This window comes from Bufo gargarizans, chromosome 3, assembly GCF_014858855.1.
Source record: "Bufo gargarizans isolate SCDJY-AF-19 chromosome 3, ASM1485885v1, whole genome shotgun sequence".
Taxonomy (NCBI): Eukaryota; Metazoa; Chordata; class Amphibia; order Anura; family Bufonidae; genus Bufo; species Bufo gargarizans.
In genome coordinates, this window is record NC_058082.1 from 250,180,284 (window position 1) to 250,203,784 (window position 23,501).

Sequence of the window (23,501 nt, forward strand, 5' to 3'; positions counted from 1 at the left end):
TATTGTCCTCCAATCACATCCAGAGCTGCATCCATAATTCTGCTCATTTCCTTGTTTGATGCTTTCTCTTGCAGAGGGCTGGCATGGGGAGGTTCATGCGCTTCCTCCAGGACACGAAGGGGGGTCACATCCTTCATGATTGGATGGACTGCGAAGCTTTCAAGGAGCAGTCAGTGGATCTCGAAGTCAACCACAGCCCTGAGGATGCCCGGCACCTGTGTGTCCACCTCTTCAGGTAGAGTCTGGCTAGGGTAGGGTTAAAGACTTGCTTCTCCCTCACCATGATCACTTACCTCCTACAGTCCGCCTGTCATGTATGTGAGGAAACTCGTCATAAACTATAATTAACGATGAACTTTGTTGTTCCTTGATAGGAGCATCCAGAATAAGTATCAGATCTACCTGCGTCCTGAGAGTCAGGTAAGTGATATCTGGCCCTGCTGGGGAGGTATGTTGTGCTGCACTGTGATATCTGACGCTGCTGGGGAGGTATGTTGTGCTGCACTGTGATATCTGATACTGCTGGGGAGGTATGCTGTGCTGCACTCTGATATCTGATGCTGCTGGGGAGGTATGTTGTGCTGCACTGTGATATCTGATGCTGCTGGGGAGGTATGTTGTGCTGCACTGTGATATCTGACGCTGCTGGGGAGGTATGTTGTGCTGCACTGTGATATCTGATACTGCTGGGGAGGTATGTTGTGCTGCACTGTGATATCTGATGCTGCTGGGGAGGTATGTTGTGCTGCACTGTGATATCTGATACTGCTGGGGAGGTATGCTGTGCTGTACTGTGATATCTGATACTGCTGGGGAGGTATGTTGTGCTGCACTGTGATATGAGGCTGCTGGGGAGGTATGTTGTGCTGCATTGTGATATCTGATACTGCTGGGGAGGTATGCTGTGCTGTACTGTGATATCTGACGCTGCTGGGGAGGTATGTTGTGCTGCACTGTGATATCTGATACTGCTGGGGAGGTATGCTGTGCTGTACTGTGATATCTGATACTGCTGGGGAGGTATGTTGTGCTGCACTGTGATATGAGGCTGCTGGGGAGGTATGCTGTGCTGCACTGTGATATCTGATGCTGCTGGGGAGGTATGTTGTGCTGCATTGTGATATCTGATACTGCTGGGGAGGTATGCTGTGCTGTACTGTGATATCTGATACTGCTGGGGAGGTATGTTGTGCTGCACTGTGATATGAGGCTGCTGGGGAGGTATGTTGTGCTGCATTGTGATATCTGATACTGCTGGGGAGGTATGTTGTGCTGCACTGTGATATATGATACTGCTGGGGAGGTATGTTGTGCTGCACTGTGATATCTGATACTGCTGGGGAGGTATGTTGTGTTGCACTGTGATATCTGATGCTGCTGGGGAGGTACGCTGTGCTGCACTGTGATATCTGATACTGCTGGGGAGGTACGCTGTGCTGCACTGTGATATCTGATACTGCTGGGGAGGTATGTTGTGCTGCACTGTGATATCTGATACTGCTGGGGAGGTATGCTGTGCTGCACTGTGATATCTGATACTGCTGGGGAGGTACGCTGTGCTGCACTGTGATATCTGATACTGCTGGGGAGGTATGATGTGCTGCACTGTGATATCTGATACTGCTGGGGAGGTATGCTGTGCTGCACTGTGATATCTGATACTGCTGGGGAGGTATGTTGTGCTGCACTGTGATATCTGATACTGCTGGGGAGGTATGTTGTGTTGCACTGTGATATCTGATGCTGCTGGGGAGGTACGCTGTGCTGCACTGTGATATCTGATGCTGCTGGGGAGGTATGTTGTGTTGCACTGTGATATATGATGCTGCTGGGGAGGTACGCTGTGCTGCACTGTGATATCTGATGCTGCTGGGGAGGTACGCTGTGCTGCACTGTGATATCTGATACTGCTGGGGAGGTATGTTGTGCTGCACTGTGATATCTGATACTGCTGGGGAGGTATGCTGTGCTGCACTGTGATATCTGATGCTGCTGGGGAGGTATGTTGTGTTGCACTGTGATATCTGATGCTGCTGGGGAGGTACGCTGTGCTGCACTGTGATATCTGATGCTGCTGGGGAGGTACGCTGTGCTGCACTGTGATATCTGATACTGCTGGGGAGGTACGCTGTGCTGCACTGTGATATCTGATGCTGCTGGGGAGGTACGCTGTGCTGCACTGTGATATCTGATGCTGCTGGGGAGGTACGCTGTGTTGCACTCTGATATCCGATGCTGCTGGGGAGGTATGTTGTGCAGTACTGTGATATCTGATGCTGCTGGGGAGGTATGCTGTGCAGTACTGTGATATCTGATGCTGCTGGGGAGGTATGTTGTGCTGCACTGTTATATCTGATACTGCTGGGGAGGTATGTTGTGCAGTACTGTGATATCTGATGCTGCTGGGGAGGTATGTTGTGCTGCACTGAGGTATCTGACGCTGCTGGGGGGGTATGTTGTGCTGTACAGTGGTATCTGGCCCTGCTGGGCAGGTATGTTGTGCTGATCTGTGATATGACGCTGCTGGGGAGGTATGTTGTGCTGTGCTGCACTCTGATGCTGCTGGGGAGGTATGCTGTGCTGCACTGTGATATCTGATGCTGCTGGGGAGGTATGCTGTGCTGCACTGTGATATCTGATGCTGCTGGGGACGTATGTTGTGCTGCACTGTGATATCTGATGCTGCTGGGGAGGTATGCTGTGCTGCACTGTGATATCTGATGCTGCTGGGGAGGTATGTTGTGCTGCACTGTGATATCTGATGCTGCTCGGGAGGTATGTTGTGCTGCACTGTGATATCTGACGCTGCTGGGGAGGTATGTTGTGCTGCACTGTGATATCTGATGCTGCTGGGGAGGTATGTTGTGCTGCACTGTGATATCTGATGCTGCTCGGGAGGTATGTTGTGCTGCACTGTGATATCTGACGCTGCTGGGGAGGTATATTGTGCTGCACTGTGATATCTGATACTGCTGGGGAGGTATGTTGTGCTGCACTCTGATATCTGATGCTGCTGGGGATGTATGTTGTGCTGCACTGTGATATCTGATGCTGCTGGGGAGGTATGCTGTGCTGCACTGTGATATCTGATGCTGCTGGGGAGGTATGCTGTGATGCACTGTGATATCTGACGCTGCTGGGGAGGTACGCTGTGCTGCACTGTGATATCTGATACTGCTGGGGAGGTATGTTGTGCTGCACTCTGATATCTGATGCTGCTGGGGACGTATGTTGTGCTGCACTGTGATATCTGACGCTGCTGGGGAGGTACGCTGTGCTGCACTCTGATATCTGATGCTGCTGGGGAGGTATGTTGTGCTGCACTGTGATATCTGACGCTGCTGGGGAGGTATGTTGTGCTGCACTGTGATATCTGACGCTGCTGGGGAGGTATGTTGTGCTGCACTGTGATATCTGATACTGCTGGGGAGGTATGTTGTGCTGCACTGTGATATCTGATGCTGCTGGGGAGGTATGTTGTGCTGCACTGTGATATCTGACGCTGCTGGGGAGGTATGTTGTGCTGCACTGTGATATCTGATACTGCTGGGGAGGTATGTTGTGCTGCATTGTGATATATGATACTGCTGGGGAGGCATGTTGTGCTGTACTGTGATATCTGATACTGCTCGGGAGGTATGTTGTGCTGCACTGTGATATCTGACGCTGCTGGGGAGGTATGTTGTGCTGCACTGTGATATCTGACGCTGCTGGGGAGGTATGTTGTGCTGCACTGTGATATCTGATACTGCTGGGGAGGTACGCTGTGCTGCACTGTGATATCTGATACTGCTGGGGAGGTATGTTGTGCTGCATTGTGATATATGATACTGCTGGGGAGGTATGCTGTGCAGTACTGTGATATCTGATGCTGCTGGGGAGGTATTGTCATGGCCTACGGATGGGGGAAACCCTCAGCCGTATGATGGCAGGTGGTGTAGTGGCTACTCGGCCATGAGCACAGGATAGGGAGCAGGTCACCTCCTCACGCATCCCTACCCTGACCCTAACTCCTAACCTGCATGGGCTGACCTTTAAGGTAGGAGGACCCATGCGCAGGAACCTCGGAGCCCTGTCTTACCCTCCGCAGGTCCCTGAGCTAGGAGCTGGGTAAGACGACCTACTCCTCCTTGGCACGGAGGAGCAGGAGTCTCAATGGCCAAGCTGTTGGGAAAAAGGGGGACATGAACAGCCTCACGGGAATGGCAGGCGAACACCAAGTTCCACCAACCTGCCACAGCCTTGCTGACTGGATCCCTGAGCAGACAGGAAACCAGAACCGTAAGCTGCACCAAACATAAGAAGGTCCCAACAGAACAACATACAACCACACACGCATAACGACATCAACAAGAACTATAATTTTTTTATGACCACAGGGGTGGCTCTCACAGGCAGGTCAAATACACAGGCGGCTGCTCCAGCTAGCAGGGCTGAAGCAACCTACTGAGCCTTGCTAGACACTCAGGCTATATAGGCCAAGAAGCCACACCCCACAGTCGGACACACCCAGTGACATCACACACACACTGGGAAGGGAGTTAACCCTTCCAGCACCACAGGAAAGGGAAAACACCACTTAAAGGGGAAGTGCACATAATACATAAACACAAGTGCACACATACACAGATATCACACACAACCGCATGCACAGCATAGCAAGCTGCCACATACATACTGTTGCCAGCGGCAACCACAGGAAAGGCAGATACCACAGGCCTCACCTGTGATTGACAAGCAAAACTAAACCGCTGACAACCGCATGCGGTTCAGGAGTCACGGTCATGGCCATGGCCGTGACACTCCCCAGACAAACTACAAGTGCTTACAAAATACACACACCTAACATAGAGGTTGCTAGGTACAACCGCATGCAACTGCAGCAAGCTGACTAGCCACGCTCAGACTGCTGCTGCACATACACATGAGACAAACAGTTGCCCGCGGCAACCACAAGTTAGGCCACACGCCAGCGGCCCTCACCTGTGGTTTTAACCCACACGAAACCGCAGGCAACCGCATGCGGTTAGAGAGTCACGGTCATACCCATGGCCGTGACAGGTATGTTGTGCTGCACTGTGATATCTGATGCTGCTGGGGAGGTATGTTGTGCTGCACTGTGATATCTGATACTGCTGGGGAGGTATGTTGTGCTGTACTGTGATATCTGATGCTGCTGGGGAGGTATGTTGTGCTGCACTGTGATATCTGATGCTGCTGGGGAGGTATGTTGTGCTGCACTGTGATATCTGATACTGCTGGGGAGGTATGTTGTGCTGTACTGTGATATCTGATGCTGCTGGGGAGGTATGTTGTGCTGCACTGTGATATCTGATACTGCTGGGGAGGTATGTTGTGCTGCACTGTGATATCTGATACTGCTGGGGAGGTATATTGTGCAGCACTGTGATATCTGATACTGCTGGGGAGGTATGTTGTGCTGCACTGTGGTATCTGATACTGCTGGGGAGGTATGTTGTGCAGTACTGTGATATCTGATGCTGCTGGGGAGGTATGCTGTGCTGCACTGTGGTATCTGATACTGCTGGGGAGGTATGTTGTGCTGCACTCTGATATCTGATGCTGCTGGGGAGGTATGTTGTGCTGCACTGTGATATCTGATACTGCTGGGGAGGTATTCTGTGCTGCACTGTGATATCTGATACTGCTGGGGAGGTATGTTGTGCTGCACTGTGATATGAGGCTGCTGAGGAGGTATGTTGTGCTGCACTGTGATATCGTATACTGCTGGGGAGGTATGTTGTGCTGCACTGTGATATCTGATGCTGCTGGGGAGGTATGTTGTGCTGCACTCTGATATCTGATACTGCTGGGGAGGTATGTTGTGCTGTACTGTGATATCTGATGCTGCTGGGGAGGTATGTTGTGCTGTACTGTGATATCTGATACTGCTGGGGAGGTATGTTGTGCTGCACTCTGATATCTGATGCTGCTGGGGAGGTATGTTGTGCTGCACTGTGATATCTGATGCTGCTGGGGAGGTATGCTGTGCTGTGATATCTGATGCTGCTGGGGAGGTATGCTGTGCTGCACTGTGGTATCTGATACTGCTGGGGAGGTATGTTGTGCTGTACTCTGATATCTGATGCTGCTGGGGAGGTATGTTGTGCTGCACTGTGATATCTGATACTGCTGGGGAGGTATTCTGTGCTGCACTGTGATATCTGATACTGCTGGGGAGGTATGTTGTGCTGCACTGTGATATGAGGCTGCTGGGGAGGTATGCTGTGCTGCACTGTGATATGAGGCTGCTGGGGAGGTATGTTGTGCTGCACTGTGATATCTGATGCTGCTGGGGAGGAATGTTGTGCAGTACTGTGATATCTGACGCTGCTGGGGAGGTATGTTGTGCTGCACTGTGATATGAGGCTGCTGGGGAGGTATGCTGTGCTGCACTGTGATATCTGATGCTGCTGGGGAGGTATGTTGTGCTGTACTGTGATATCTGATGCTGCTGGGGAGGTATGCTGTGCTGCACTGTGGTATCTGATACTGCTGGGGAGGTATGTTGTGCTGCACTCTGATATCTGATGCTGCTGGGGAGGTACGTTGTGCTGCACTGTGATATCTGATACTGCTGGGGAGGTATGTTGTGCAGTACTGTGATATCTGATACTGCTGGGGAGGTATGTTGTGCTGCACTCTGATATCTGATGCTGCTGGGGAGGTATGTTGTGCTGCACTGTGATATCTGATACTGCTGGGGAGGTATGTTGTGCTGCACTGTGATATCTGATACTGCTGGGGAGGTATGCTGTGCTGTACTGTGATATCTGATGCTGCTGGGGAGGTATGTTGTGCTGCACTGTGATATGAGGCTGCTGGGGAGGTATGCTGTGCTGCACTCTGATATCTGATGCTGCTGGGGAGGTATGTTGTGCTGTACTCTGATATCTGATACTGCTGGGGAGGTATGTTGTGCTGTACTGTGATATCTGATACTGCTGGGGAGGTATGTTGTGCTGCACTGTGATATGAGGCTGCTGGGGAGGTATGCTGTGCTGCACTCTGATATCTGATGCTGCTGGGGAGGTATGTTGTGCTGCACTGTGATATCTGATGCTGCTGGGGAGGTATGTTGTGCTGCACTGTGATATCTGATACTGCTGGGGAGGTATGTTGTGCTGCACTGTGATATGAGGCTGCTGGGGAGGTATGCTGTGCTGCACTCTGATATCTGATGCTGCTGGGGAGGAATGTTGTGCAGTACTGTGATATCTGATGCTGCTGGGGAGGTATGTTGTACTGCACTGTGATATCTGACGCTGCTGGGGAGGTATGTTGTGCTGCACTGTGATATCTGATGCTGCTGGGGAGGTATGCTGTGCTGCACTGTGATATCTGATACTGCTGGGGAGGTATGTCGTGCTGCACTCTGATATCTTATACTGCTGGGGAGGTATGTTGTGCTGCACTGTGATATCTTATACTGCTGGGGAGGTATGTTGTGCTGCACTGTGATATCTGACGCTGCTGGGGAGGTATGCTGTGCTGCACTGTGATATCTGACGCTGCTGGGGAGGTATGTTGTGCTGCACTGTGATATCTTATACTGCTGGGGAGGTATGTTGTGCTGCACTGTGATATCTGATACTGCTGGGGAGGTATGTTGTGCTGCACTGTGATATCTGATGCTGCTGGGGAGGAATGTTGTGCAGTACTGTGATATCTGACGCTGCTGGGGAGGTATGTTGTGCTGCACTGTGATATGAGGCTGCTGGGGAGGTATGCTGTGCTGCACTGTGATATCTGATGCTGCTGGGGAGGTATGTTGTGCTGTACTGTGATATCTGATGCTGCTGGGGAGGTATGCTGTGCTGCACTGTGGTATCTGATACTGCTGGGGAGGTATGTTGTGCTGCACTCTGATATCTGATGCTGCTGGGGAGGTACGTTGTGCTGCACTGTGATATCTGATACTGCTGGGGAGGTATGTTGTGCAGTACTGTGATATCTGATACTGCTGGGGAGGTATGTTGTGCTGTACTCTGATATCTGATACTGCTGGGGAGGTATGTTGTGCTGTACTGTGATATCTGATACTGCTGGGGAGGTATGTTGTGCTGCACTGTGATATGAGGCTGCTGGGGAGGTATGCTGTGCTGCACTCTGATATCTGATGCTGCTGGGGAGGTATGTTGTGCTGCACTGTGATATCTGATGCTGCTGGGGAGGTATGTTGTGCTGCACTGTGATATCTGATACTGCTGGGGAGGTATGTTGTGCTGCACTGTGATATGAGGCTGCTGGGGAGGTATGCTGTGCTGCACTCTGATATCTGATGCTGCTGGGGAGGAATGTTGTGCAGTACTGTGATATCTGATACTGCTGGGGAGGTACGCTGTGCTGCACTGTGATATCTGATACTGCTGGGGAGGTATGTCGTGCTGCACTCTGATATCTTATACTGCTGGGGAGGTATGTTGTGCTGCACTGTGATATCTTATACTGCTGGGGAGGTATGTTGTGCTGCACTGTGATATCTGACGCTGCTGGGGAGGTATGCTGTGCTGCACTGTGATATCTGACGCTGCTGGGGAGGTATGTTGTGCTGCACTGTGATATCTTATACTGCTGGGGAGGTATGTTGTGCTGCACTGTGATATCTGATACTGCTGGGGAGGTATGTTGTGCTGCACTGTGATATCTGATGCTGCTGGGGAGGAATGTTGTGCAGTACTGTGATATCTGACGCTGCTGGGGAGGTATGTTGTGCTGCACTGTGATATCTTATACTGCTGGGGAGGTATGTTGTGCTGCACTGTGATATCTGATACTGCTGGGGAGGTATGTTGTGCTGCACTGTGATATCTGATGCTGCTGGGGAGGAATGTTGTGCAGTACTGTGATATCTGATGCTGCTGGGGAGGTATGTTGTACTGCACTGTGATATCTGACGCTGCTGGGGAGGTATGTCGTGCTGCACTCTGATATCTTATACTGCTGGGGAGGTATGTTGTGCTGCACTGTGATATCTTATACTGCTGGGGAGGTATGTTGTGCTGCACTGTGATATCTGACGCTGCTGGGGAGGTATGTTGTGCTGCACTGTGATATCTGATACTGCTGGGGAGGTATGCTGTGCTGCACTGTGATATCTGATACTGCTGGGGAGGTATGTTGTGCTGCACTGTGATATCTGACGCTGCTGGGGAGGTATGTTGTGCTGCACTGTGATATCTTATACTGCTGGGGAGGTATGTTGTGCTGCACTGTGATATCTGATACTGCTGGGGAGGTATGTTGTGCTGCACTGTGATATCTGATGCAGCTGGGGAGGTATGTTGTGCTGCACTGTGATATCTGATACTGCTGGGGAGGTATGTTGTGCTGCACTGTGATATCTGATGCTGCTGGGGAGGTATGTTGTGCTGCACTGTGATATCTGATGCTGCTTGGGAGGTATGTTGTGCTGCACTGTGATATCTTATACTGCTGGGGAGGTATGTTGTGCTGCACTGTGATATCTGACGCTGCTGGGGAGGTATGTTGTGCTGCACTGTGATATCTTATACTGCTGGGGAGGTATGTTGTGCTGCATTGTGATATCTGATGCTGCTGGGGAGGTACGCTGTGCTGCACTGTGATATCTGATACTGCTGGGGAGGTATGTTGTGCTGCACTGTGATATCTGACGCTGCTGGGGAGGTATGTTGTGCTGCACTGTGATATCTTATACTGCTGGGGAGGTATGTTGTGCTGCACTGTGATATCTGATACTGCTGGGGAGGTATGTTGTGCTGCACTGTGATATCTGATGCAGCTGGGGAGGTATGTTGTGCTGCACTGTGATATCTGATACTGCTGGGGAGGTATGTTGTGCTGCACTGTGATATCTGATGCTGCTGGGGAGGTATGTTGTGCTGCACTCTGATATCTGACGCTGCTGGGGAGGTATGCTGTGCTGTACAGTGGCATCTGATACTGCTGGGGAGGTATGCTGTGCTGTACAGTGGTATCTGATACTGCTGGGGAGGTATGCTGTGCTGTACAGTGGTATTTGACGCTGCTGGGGAGGTATGCTGTGCTGTACAGTGGTATTTGACCCGGCTGTGGAGGTATGTTGTGCTGCTTCTGGAGAGGTAAGTTGTGCTGCACTGGTGTATTTGTCGCTGTGGACGTTGCACAGCAGTATTTGGTAGCTGGTGAGGCCAGAGTAGAAAAGGTTTGCAAAGCCCTGATGTAGAGAATCCTCTGTGAGCTGAACAGATCAGTCCGGGGTCCAGGTCTAGACTGGATCCAACTGTAACAAAATCTCAGCTGAGCGCTGTATCGAGTTTTCAGCCTTTGGATTTAAACTAAAACATTGCTAGCAGCAAGCAGAGATCTTGGAAAGCTGCAGAGCTTTTCAGTACCCAATGTTTGGGCCCCTTTATGTGTGAAGCTCCAGGCCCTGGATCGGCCATTGGTCCATGTAGCGGACGCTCCTTGCTCTTTCCTACCATAAGAGGACGGCTGCACGAAGAGCGGCATCTTACTGGCAGTCATTCTCTTACAGGAGCAGATCCGTCTGTGTCAGCAGAGCCGGGGTCCTTCCTACCACGCCCTCAGGAGATCCCAATATGATGCCCTGAGACGCCTGCGCTCCTACTGGATCCCCAGGTTCCTCATCCACTGGCAGAGGGATCACCCGCTCAGGTAAGTATCAGCCAAATTCACACAGTGCAGTGACCCGTTAGGACCTCATATCTCACAGGTATCTCCTGCTGGTTCAGTGTCTGTACAGATCACCCCCTGTTGTCTGTACAGATCATCCCCTGCTGGTTTTATGTCCGTACAGATCATCCCCTGCTGGTTTTATGTCCGTACAGATCATCCCCTGCTGGTTCAGTGTCTGTACAGATCATCCCCTGCTGGTTCAGTGTCTGTACAGATCCTCCCCTGCTGGTTTAATGTCCGTACAGATCATCCCCTGCTGGTTCAGTGTCTGTACAGGTCATCCCCTGCTGGTTCAGTGTCTGTACAGATCATCCCCTGCTGGTTCAGTGTCTGTACAGATCATCCCCTGCTGGTTCAGTGTCTGTACAGATCATCCCCTGCTGGTTCAGTGTCTGTACAGATCATCCCCTGCTGGTTCAGTGTCTGTACAGATCATCCCCTGCTGGTTCAGTGTCTGTACAGATCTACCCCTGCTGGTTCAGTGTATGTACAGATCATCCCCTGCTGGTTCAGTGTCTGTACAGATCATCCCCTGCTGGTCCAGTGTCTGTACAGATCTACCCCTGCTGGTTCAGTGTATGTACAGATCACTTCCTACTGGTTCAGTGTCTGTACAGATCATCCCCTGCTGGTTCAGTGTCTGTACAGATCATCCCCTGCTGGTTCAGTGTCTGTACAGATCATCCCCTGCTGGTCCAGTGTCTGTACAGATCATCCCCTGCTGGTTTAATGTCCGTACAGATCATCCCCTGCTGGTTCAGTGTCTGTACAGGTCATCCCCTGCTGGTTCAGTGTCTGTACAGATCATCCCCTGCTGGTCCAGTGTCTGTACAGATCTACCCCTGCTGGTTCAGTGTCTGTACAGATCATCCCCTGCTGGTTCAGTGTCTGTACAGATCTACCCCTGCTGGTTCAGTGTATGTACAGATCACTTCCTACTGGTTCAGTGTCTGTACAGATCATCCCCTGCTGGTTCAGTGTCTGTACAGCTCATCCCCTGCTGGTTCAGTGTCTGTACAGATCATCCCCTGCTGGTTCAGTGTCTGTACAGATCGACCCCTGCTGGTTCAGTGTCTGTACAGATCTACCCCTGCTGGTTCAGTGTATGTACAGATCACTTCCTACTGGTTCAGTGTATGTACAGATCACTTCCTACTGGTTCAGTGTCTGTACATATCATTCTATACTGGTTTAGTGTCTGTACAGATCATCCCCTGCTGGTCCAGTGTCTGTACAGATCTACCCCTGCTGGTTCAGTGTCTGTACAGATCATCCCCTGCTGGTTCAGTGTCTGTACAGATCTACCCCTGCTGGTTCAGTGTATGTACAGATCACTTCCTACTGGTTCAGTGTCTGTACAGATCATCCCCTGCTGGTTCAGTGTCTGTACAGCTCATCCCCTGCTGGTTCAGTGTCTGTACAGATCATCCCCTGCTGGTTCAGTGTCTGTACAGATCTACCCCTGCTGGTTCAGTGTATGTACAGATCACTTCCTACTGGTTCAGTGTATGTACAGATCACTTCCTACTGGTTCAGTGTCTGTACATATCATTCTCTACTGGTTTAGTGTCTGTACAGATCATCCCCTGCTGGTACAGTGTCTGCCCAGATATACCACAGGAGGGGATTACTTGTGGTGTTTACACAGGAGTTATAACAATGTTATATTTATCCAGGGTAAGGATAATTTTTTTTAGTACAATTGGCTTGAATCGCTTGAGAAGGGGGGTCAGTCACTGCACGCTGCCCTTCTGTTACTACGCAGCTGACTATTTACTGGAGACTTGCAGGCTTTGTCCAGGATCAAAGAAAAGTGTGTATTTATTTTTTTTTTTAGAAACTGCCCCCCTCCGCGGTATTTCTTGTTTCCGCCTTGTGTGGCCCTAATATCCTGAGAATTATAATAATAGCCCAATCCTTTGCAACCTTCACATAAATCCATTTATTTTAGGCGTACAGAACATAAGGGGGTGAAGCCGGACGCCCCATCTCTGGAGGTCGCCATTCATACTTCACCGTCCACCCCCCTGGGGAACAAGGACAATGATACGGTGAGTCCGCCGACCTCAGATATCTGGGGAATGGTTCAGGGAAGGCGTGGACCGTAATACATAGAGCTAATGGGGCAGAAATCACTGGCGATGTCCGTCTGTCCCAGATCTTCAGGCATCCGGACGATCTGCAGATTCCCAGCTCCTCTCTACCAGACAGAATGATTCCAGCTCTGAGGAATGACGCAACAGCCGGGGGGACATTCCTGCGCTATCTGAACAGGTGACAACACAGACATAACACGAAGGTCCAGGAACCCCACCTACCAGGTTCTATGTAGCAGGGGAGCCTAAGGGCCCCTCAAGCACAAGGGCCAAGATACAACTAGCTGTGTCCACGTGACAATAAGGACCCAGTACCAATCTTCATGCTAGTTCTAGCATTCTATTGATGAAACAGAAAGATCAGGATGAACAGAAGTGTAACTCCCTCCCATACATAGTGGTAGAACGAGCTGACAATCACAATGGTGATGGGGATGATTCTCATATAATTCACCAACAGGTTTGAGTTGCCGAAGACGACTCAGATTTTTCTTCTGTGGCAAGAACTAAGTGACTATGGAGAACGGGGGGCAGAGCGGAACCAAAGCGGCGCCAGTCAGCGCCAAGTCTGGGGGCGCAGCCCTGATGTTTACCCGGAGTCCTCCATTACACATGCAGGTACGGGCTGCGGCCTCCATAGGGTGCGGGTGTTTATATAATGTATGGGTCGGCAGGGGCTCGAGCCCCAGATGTTTTGCCCAGTGCCACAAATGTTATGCTGGCCTGGTAGCATTTAAAAAAACAAATATGGCTATTCCCCACCCCCCTTGTACTTGTTTCGCTACTTGCGGGCATGAGTTCAGTCACTTCGGTGCGCAATCCTGTCCTGCGGCGCGTGATTCCGCCACTGTAGATCACAGGTCTCGCGGGATCACGCGCCGCAGGACTGGATTGTGCACCGAAGTGACTTAACCCATGCCCACGCAGCCCGCAAGTAGTGGATGAATGGAACAAGTACAAGGGGGGTGGAGGGGTTGATCTGTGGGGTTGCCCAGACGGCTAGGCCCTTCACAGTAGTTATTACTTTGCTTTCCGCACCCCTGTGGACGCTCTCTCCTCTTCCAGGCGAGCCGGCCGTGGGGCACTCGGACGCCTTCTCAGGACAGATACACCTGGAGGATCTAGGGTCTGCGTATCACCTGGCGCTGGACGCTCTGCGGGACTCCTGGATAAGATTCCTGAACTACGACATTTCCATGTTCCTGAAGTAAGTGATGAAACGCTGGTTGGGGCAGGGGGCGCTCCAGTCTGGGGATCGAATTATGAAGAAGCCCCCAATACAATGCGTCAGGGTGCAGCTGGGGGGTCAGCAGAATACAGGAGCCGTGTACAAAGCCCATGTTCCCTCAGGGTGCGTGATGAAGGCAAAAAAGGGGGCAGCAGCTGCGCTTATACTCACCCATCCCCCTCCGTGCTCTGCCAACTGTGCCCGGGTGCTCGCTGCGCTCCCTCCTCCACCATACTCCATCCTGACAACAGTCTGAGTTCCCCGGGGACAGAAGGGTTAATTCCGCTGATGTAACTCAGACATAAGGACACCCCGGGGACACTTGAGATGTTGGGTGAGATTATTCAACCTGCGGACTGAACACTGTGCAGAACCATCAGCTCTGAGCACCTACGCCACACCCGGATATGTTGCCCGTGCAGGGCGAGGGGGCAGCAGACCCCAGCGACAGGAGGGTGACATGGGGGTAAGAACTGATCAGGACTGACTTATCTGTGCACAGACTACGACTCCCATCCGCCTCGGCTGCTTCCTACTGGACCAATGCTCTAGCACTACTCAATATGCCGGATTACTGGGTGATTTCCTGCTAATCTGGCGTTACGACCGTCGCTACGTGGCTGGCTGATGACCTCACCGGCGCCTATGACTTTTATAGGACCTGTAACTTACTAATATACTTTATTTTGCAATTCACCATTCTGAAGATCTCTGCTTGCTGTCAGTGACTGGGAGCACTGTTTATTCTGACACGTTCAAAAACCCATCCTGACCTAGTATTAATCATACAGCTGAGTGTTTGTTACAATGTATCAGTGTAGACAATTCGCTGTGACCCAAGCACTGCAGCAGCACAAATGTCTGCTGTTCTATAGTCCAAGCTGATTGTCACACTGTAACAGACCCTCAGCTGTGTGAGCCCTGCACTGATTGCAGTTACTTTGTCCTTACAGGTACTGTGTTCCACCATCGCACCACAAGTCCAAGAATTCGGGGTCATCAGCAAATAGAGGGGTAAAAACAAGACAGAAAAGGTAAACCTGCCAGTAGAGATTATGGGGCGGCCTATCGTGTCTGAGGGGCTGGGAGCCTCACACTGGCTGGTAGTGTGGCCCTCCAATGAGTGCTATGGGGCCCCAGTTTATGGGTGCAACACTGGACTGCGGTAGAGAAGCCAGGTGCCGCTAGTCCTCCAGTTCCCGTCTCCACCACCGCCCTGGAGTCCAGCCATTACTGCTAGTGAAGTACCTTGGGTGACGGCGCCTTTAGAGGCAGCCACCTGATCTTTATTGCTGGACACACATCTCAATAAAGTGGTGAGGTGCTGCTGATCTTTGTAATAAATCCCACCTCAAGGCTAAGTTGGATGAACTTCCATCGATGCCAATGCTTCAGACCAATAAAAAGTTCTCCATGACGCAACAGGTAAGATCAGAATCATGAGTGAGGATTGCGTCATGGGTTGATTTTCTTGTCTTATTTAGGTCACACAAGGAAAACGGACACGGAGGTCTTCACCATGGGGGCAGCAAGAAGGCCAACAAGAGGAGAGACCCTTTCAGGGTCCCCAGTCAGATTACAGGACGTCCCAGTCACCTCCTGCATGATCCCAACATCCCCCTGGAGATGCTTCAGCACAGAGCAGTCTACAAGGCCTACAAGAAACTGGTGCAGGAGACGGAGATGCCACAGGCCTTGAGGGTTCTGGAGATGCTTCATGCGTTACAGAGCAAAAAAGGGGAGGCTAAGATGTTGGGTTTGATCCACAAAGTTCTAGAGTTGGATGCTATTCAGAACCCACAACTGCAAGGACTGAGGAAACATTTGACAAATGAACTGTCCAAAGGTATGGTCAGCAGTTCGTCCATCACACAGGTCGCAAGGTTCCTCGGTGGGCTCCTGGCCGCCTCCTTTAACAAGTTCTGGGTGGAGATGTTAGGAAGGCTGAAGGATTATGGAGTGCAGCAGTCAGGAAATGAAGGTTGGGCGAGACTTGAGCCAATTCTTCTAGTGCTAAGCACTAAAATGGCCATGAAGCGCCTTCACGGTCGAAGGAACGATGTGTATCATCCAGCACAGCTGCAGCCGAGTGTAGACGATGGAGATACCTTCCACCAAGCCCTGGAGATGGCAGCTAAGGGATGGCCAACTCCAGAAGTTCTGCATTTCCTGAAGTATCTGCAGATACATGGTCTTCAGGAGGGGTTACCTTTACTGGAGAACAACCTGCTGTGCTGTTTGGAGCTGATGAAGTATAAGAATGCCCATCATGCCATGCCGGACCATGGCCTCCTGAAGAGGAAGGTTCATGTCATCAAGGAGAGATTTCTCTTTTTACATGGGAATCCTGTACTGCAGGTAAGAAGCTTCTCACCAACCTCAGGTAAGGAGACAAGAGGGCCAGGAACATCCCTGATTAAAATGTATCGTTTTTGTGCCTGCAGCTCGTGTGCAGGGCTATTTGTCTCCATGGTTACAGACTACACAAAACTGTGTGTAGTCTGGTCCTGCGGTCATGCTCCCTTCCATCTCTTCCTTGTCAATAAACATTTGGTAGGTTAGTTAGAAGTAGGGGGCAGGTGCTAGGGAGCGTGACTGCAGGACCACACTACACCGCGCTTCACACCAAAAAATCCGCAATCCAACTTAGTGGTGGAGACAATCATAAGGCAGGCACTGAACTTCACAATGGGGATCACGTGACAAACTCTAGAGCACCGAACACGGGGGAATAAGTAAGCCATAAGGCCTCTTGCACATGAACGTGCCGTGTTTTGCGATTCTGCCAATTGCGGATCCGCAAAACACGGATTACGCCCGTGTGCCTTCCTTAATTTGCGGAACTGAACAGATGGCCTATTATAAAAAAAAGTATATTCTTGTCCGCAAGAATAGGACATGATCTATAATTTTTGCGGGGCCACCGAACGAAACAACGGATGCGGACAGCACACGGAGTGTTGTCCGCATCTTTTGCGGCCCTATTGAAGGGCATGGGTCTGCACCCGAGCCGCAAAAAAAAATGTGCTTGGATGCGGAACCAAACCATGGTTGTGTGCAAAAGGCCTAAGGTAGATGTAGACTACAACCCTCATCATCGAGCATCATGTGACTTGTGAATCTGTGTTGTGTCCAGCTGTCCCCGGAACTCCTGGAGGCTGCGCTAAGAGACGCGGAGGTGGCGGCACACAGCGACCTGCCCGCAATCTCACTATTCGATCACCTCCATGACTGGCTGACCAACTCTTTATTGCCATTCTGGGCTGGATTTCGGAAAGCATGGGCGGTCCGCTCCCCATCCAGCGCTCAGAGGGTCCCACGTAAGTATGGCAGGGGGTGAATCACAAGCGCAGGGTGATTAGGCTTCGATGGAACGGAGCAGCAGAAAAAAAAGTGTTGGTTTTTTAAGATCTCTGCTTGCTGTCATTCAATAGGAAGCATGTGATGGACACACAGTGGCATGGCTCATGGCAAGACGGGTCTGATAACTGGACTGTAAGAAGCCGTCCTCCTGTGTGTCCGTCACACCCTAAGACAGGTGTACGTCCACTGGAAGTAATCAACGAAGGTTCCTTCTGAATTACAGCAAGCAGAGATACTGAAATGGTGTGGAACAGATACAGAAAGTATATTGGGTAGTAGAAGCTTTCATCATATGAAGAGTAAGCTTTATTTGCAGATAGCAGATTATGAATTTACTTGTAACAGGCGTGACCTATTTAAAGGGGGCGTCCACTTTAGAAGACCCATTGTCATCCTCCCCATTAACATCTGGGCCCCTGTGTCCGGGATCCTTATCTCTTGGCCATAGTGGAGACCGATTAAGAGCGTCTCTGGCTCCGGGGGACCTGTCCGTTCCTGCATTACACACATAACCCATTGATATGAATATGCACAGTGTAATACTTCACCTGTCCAGTGGTGGCGCTGCTGCAGGGGGGCAGCTATCTATACGACTCCTCTATTGTTATATCTCTGCGCAAGGCTCCGTACACAGGGGGCAGCTCTCTATATAACTTGTATATCATTATATCTCTGCGCAGGGCTCCGTACACAGGGGCAGCTCTCTACATGACTTGTCTATTGTCATACCTCTGCGCAGCTCTATATACACAGGGGCAGCTCTCTACATGACTTGTCTATTGTCATACCTCTGCGCAGCACTCTATACACAGGGGCAGCTCTCTATATAACTTGTATATCATTATATCTCTGCGCAGCACTCTATACACAGGGGCAGCTCTCTATATGACTTGTTTATTATTATATCTCTGCGCAGCACTCTATACACAGGGGCAGCTCTCTACATGACTTGTCTATGGTCATACCTCTGCGCAGCACTCTATACACAGGGGCAGCTCTCTACATGACTTGTCTATTGTCATACCTCTGCGCAGCACTCTATACACAGGGGCAGCTCTCTACATGACTTGTCTATTGTCATACCTCTGCGCAGCACTCTATACACAGGGGCAGCTCTCTACATGACTTGTCTATTGTCATACCTCTGCGCAGCACTCCGTACACAGGGGGCAGCTCTCTACATGACTTGTCTATTGTCATACCTCTGCGCAGCACTCTATACACAGGGGCAGCTCTCTATATGACTTGTCTATTGTCATACCTCTGCGCAGCACTCTATACACAGGGGGCAGCTCTCTACATGACTTGTCTATTGTCATACCTCTGCGCAGCACTCTATACACAGGGGGCAGCTCTCTACATGACTTGTCTATTGTCATATCTCTGCGCAGCACTCTATACACAGGCAGCAGCTCTCTACATGACTTGTCTATTGTCATACCTCTGTGCAGCACTCTATACAGAGGGGGCAGCTCTCTACATGACTTGTCTATGGTCATACCTCTGCGCAGCACTCTATACACAGGGGGCAGCTCTCTATGTGACTTGTCTATTGTCATACCTCTGCGCAGCACTCTATACACAGGGGGCAGCTCTCTACATGACTTGTCTATGGTCATACCTCTGTGCAGCTCTCTATACACAGGGGGCAGCTCTCTACATGACTTGTCTATTGTCATACCTCTGTGCAGCACTCTATACACAGGGGGCAGCTCTCTACATGACTTGTCTATGGTCATACCTCTGTGCAGCTCTCTATACACAGGGGCAGCTCTCTACATGACTTGTCTATTGTCATACCTCTGCGCAGCACTCTATACACAGGGGGCAGCTCTCTACATGACTTGTCTATTGTCATACCTCTGCGCAGCACTCTATACACAGGGGCAGCTCTCTACATGACTTGTCTATGGTCATACCTCTGCGCAGCACTCTATACACAGGGGCAGCTCTCTATATATGACTTGTCTATTGTCATACCTCTATGCAGCACTCTATACACAGGGGTCAGCTCTCTATATGACTTGTCTATTGTCATACCTCTGCGCAGCACTCTATACACAGGGGGCAGCTCTCTACATGACTTGTCTATTGTCATACCTCTGCGCAGCACTCTATACACAGGGGGCAGCTCTCTATATGACTTGTCTATTGTCATACCTCTGCGCAGCACTCTATACACAGGGGGCAGCTCTCTACATGACTTGTCTATTGTCATACCTCTGCGCAGCACTCTTTACACAGGGGGCAGCTCTCTACATGACTTGTCTATGGTCATACCTCTGCGCAGCACTCTATACACAGGGGGCAGCTCTCTACATGACTTGTCTATTGTCATACCTCTGCGCAGCACTCTATACACAGGGGGCAGCTCTCTACATGACTTGTCTATGGTCATACCTCTATGCAGCACTCTATACACAGGGGGCAGCTCTCTATATGACTTGTCTATTGTCATACCTCTGCGCAGCACTCCGTACACAGGGGGCAGCACTCTACATGACTTGTCTATTGTCATACCTTGGGGCAGCACTCTATACACAGGGGGCAGCTCTCTATGTGACTTGTCTATTGTCATACCTCTGCGCAGCACTCTATACACAGGGGGCAGCTCTCTATATATGACTTGTCTATTGTCATACCTCTGCGCAGCACTCTATACACAGGGGGCAGCTCTCTACATGACTTGTCTATTGTCATACCTCTGCGCAGCACTCTATACACAGGGGGCAGCTCTCTACATGACTTGTCTATTGTCATACCTCTGCGCAGCACTCTATACACAGGGGGCAGCTCTCTACATGACTTGTCTATGGTCATACCTTTGCGCAGAACTCTATACACAGGGGGCAGCTCTCTACATGACTTGTCTATTGTCATACCTCTGCGCAGCACTCTATACACAGGGGGCAGCTCTCTATACGACTCCTGTATAGTTATATCTCTGCGCAAGGCTCCGTACACAGGGGGCAGCGCTCTACATGACTTGTCTATGGTCATACCTCTGCGCAGCACTCTATACACAGGGGGCAGCTCTCTACATGACTTGTCTATTGTCATACCTCTGCGCAGCACTCTATACACAGGGGGCAGCTCTCTACATGACTCGTCTATTGTCAAACCTCTGCGCAGCACTCTATACACAGGGGGCAGCTCTCTACATGACTCGTCTATTGTCATACCTCTGCGCAGCTCTCTATACACAGGGGGCAGCTCTCTAAATGACTTGTCTATCGTCATACCTCTGCGCAGCACTCTATACACAGGGGGCATCTCTCTACATGACTTGTCTATTGTCATACCTCTGCGCAGCACTCTATACACAGGGGGCAGCTCTCTACATGACTCGTCTATTGTCATACCTCTGCGCAGCACTCTATACACAGGGGGCATCTCTCTACATGACTTGTCTATTGTCATACCTCTGCGCAGCACTCTATACACAGGGGGCATCTCTCTACATGACTTGTCTATTGTCATACCTCTGCGCAGCACTCTATACACAGGGGCAGCTCTCTATATATGACTTGTCTATTGTCATACCTCTGCGCAGCACTCTATACACAGGGGTCAGCTCTCTATATGACTTGTCTATTGTCATACCTCTGCGCAGCACTCTATACACAGGGGGCAGCTCTCTACATGACTTGTCTATTGTCATACCTCTGCGCAGCACTCTATACACAGGGGGCAGCTCTCTACATGACTTGTCTATTGTCATACCTCTGCGCAGCACTCTATACACAGGGGGCAGCTCTCTATATGACTTGTCTATTGTCATACCTCTGCGCAGCACTCTATACACAGGGGGCAGCTCTCTATACGACTCCTGTATAGTTATATCTCTGCGCAAGGCTCCGTACACAGGGGGCAGCTCTCTACATGACTTGTCTATGGTCATACCTCTGCGCAGCACTCTATACACAGGGGGCAGCTCTCTACATGACTCGTCTATTGTCATACCTCTGTACAGCACTCTATACACAGGGGGCATCTCTCTACATGACTTGTCTATTGTCATACCTCTGCGCAGCTCTCTATACACAGGGGGCAGCTCTCTATGTGACTTGTCTATTGTCATACCTCTGCGCAGCATTCTATACACAGGGGGCAGCTCTCTACATGACTTGTCTATTGTCATACCTCTATGCAGCACTCCGTACACAGGGGTCAGCTCTCTATATGACTTGTCTATTGTCATACCTCTATGCAGCACTCCGTACACAGGGGGCAGCACTCTACATGACTTGTCTATTGTCATACCTCTGTGCAGCACTCTATACACAGGGGGCAGCTCTCTACATGACTTGTCTATTGTCATACCTCTGCGCAGCTCTATATACACAGGGGGCATCTCTCTACATGACTTGTCTATGGTCATACCTCTGCGCAGCACTCTATACACAGGGGGCAGCTCTCTACATGACTCGTCTATTGTCATACCTCTGCGCAGCACTCTATACACAGGGGCAGCTCTCTATGTGACTTGTCTATTGTCATACCTCTGCGCAGCACTCTATACACAGGGGGCAGCTCTCTACATGACTTGTCTATTGTCATACCTCTGCGCAGCACTCTATACACAGGGGGCAGCTCTCTATGTGACTTGTCAATTGTCATACCTCTGCGCAGCTCTCTATACACAGGGGGCAGCTCTCTACATGACTCGTCTATTGTCATACCTCTGTACAGCACTCTATACACAGGGGGCATCTCTCTACATGACTTGTCAATTGTCATACCTCTGCGCAGCTCTCTATACACAGGGGGCAGCTCTCTACGTGACTTGTCTATTGTCATACCTCTGCGCAGCACTCTATACACAGGGGGCAGCTCTCTACATGACTTGTCTATTGTCATACCTCTGTGCAGCACTCTATACACAGGGGCAGCTCTCTACATGACTTGTCTATTGTCATACCTCTGTGCAGCTCTATATACACAGGGGGCAGCTCTCTATATGACTTGTCTATTGTCATACCTCTATGCAGCACTCTATACACAGGGGTCAGCTCTCTATATGACTTGTCTATTGTCATACCTCTGCGCAGCACTCTATACACAGGGGGCAGCTCTCTACATGACTTGTCTATTGTCATACCTCTATGCAGCACTCCGTACACAGGGGGCAGCACTCTACATGACTTGTCTATTGTCATACCTCTGTGCAGCACTCTATACACAGGGGGCAGCTCTCTACATGACTTGTCTATTGTCATACCTCTGTGCAGCTCTATATACACAGGGGGCATCTCTCTACATGACTTGTCTATTGTCATACCTCTGCGCAGCACTCTATACACAGGGGGCAGCTCTCTACATGACTTGTCTATTGTCATACCTCTGCGCAGCACTCTATACACAGGGGGCAGCTCTCTACATGACTTGTCTATTGTCATACCTCTGCGCAGCACTCTATACACAGGGGGCAGCTCTCTACATGACTTGTCTATTGTCATACCTCTGTGCAGCACTCTATACACAGGGGGCAGCTCTCTACATGACTTGTCTATGGTCATACCTCTGTGCAGCACTCTATACACAGGGGCAGCTCTCTACATGACTTGTCTATTGTCATACCTCTGCGCAGCACTCTATACACAGGGGGCAGCTCTCTACATGACTTGTCTATTGTCATACCTCTGCGCAGCACTCTATACACAGGGGCAGCTCTCTACATGACTTGTCTATGGTCATACCTCTGCGCAGCACTCTATACACAGGGGCAGCTCTCTATGTGACTTGTCTATGGTCATACCTCTGCGCAGCACTCTATACACAGGGGGCAGCTCTCTATATGACTTGTCTATTGTCATACCTCTGCGCAGCACTCCGTACACAGGGGGCAGCACTCTACATGACTTGTCTATTGTCATACCTCTGCGCAGCACTCTATACACAGGGGGCAGCTCTCTATGTGACTTGTCTATTGTCATACCTCTGCGCAGCACTCTATACACAGGGGCAGCTCTCTATATATGACTTGTCTATTGTCATACCTCTGCGCAGCACTCTATACACAGGGGGCAGCACTCTACATGACTTGTCTATTGTCATACCTCTGTGCAGCACTCTATACACAGGGGGCAGCTCTCTACATGACTTGTCTATTGTCATACCTCTGTGCAGCTCTA

General features: G+C 50.5%; 1 protein-coding gene across 2 annotated transcripts in view; it reads left to right on the forward strand.

Annotated features, from left to right (window-relative positions):
• The window catches only part of LOC122930998, a 58,584-nt gene that overhangs the window by 17,155 nt on the left and 17,928 nt on the right, over positions 1 to 23,501 (forward strand). For both annotated transcript variants that reach the window (XM_044284833.1, XM_044284834.1), the window contains exons 8-17: positions 75 to 235; positions 375 to 420; positions 10,520 to 10,659; positions 12,632 to 12,731; positions 12,839 to 12,954; positions 13,237 to 13,394; positions 13,842 to 13,983; positions 14,958 to 15,038; positions 15,489 to 16,362; positions 17,141 to 17,324. In XM_044284833.1, the coding sequence (XP_044140768.1) occupies positions 75 to 235; positions 375 to 420; positions 10,520 to 10,659; positions 12,632 to 12,731; positions 12,839 to 12,954; positions 13,237 to 13,394; positions 13,842 to 13,983; positions 14,958 to 15,038; positions 15,489 to 16,362; positions 17,141 to 17,324 (2,002 nt within the window). The remainder of the gene's footprint in view (positions 1 to 74; positions 236 to 374; positions 421 to 10,519; positions 10,660 to 12,631; positions 12,732 to 12,838; positions 12,955 to 13,236; positions 13,395 to 13,841; positions 13,984 to 14,957; positions 15,039 to 15,488; positions 16,363 to 17,140; positions 17,325 to 23,501) is intronic.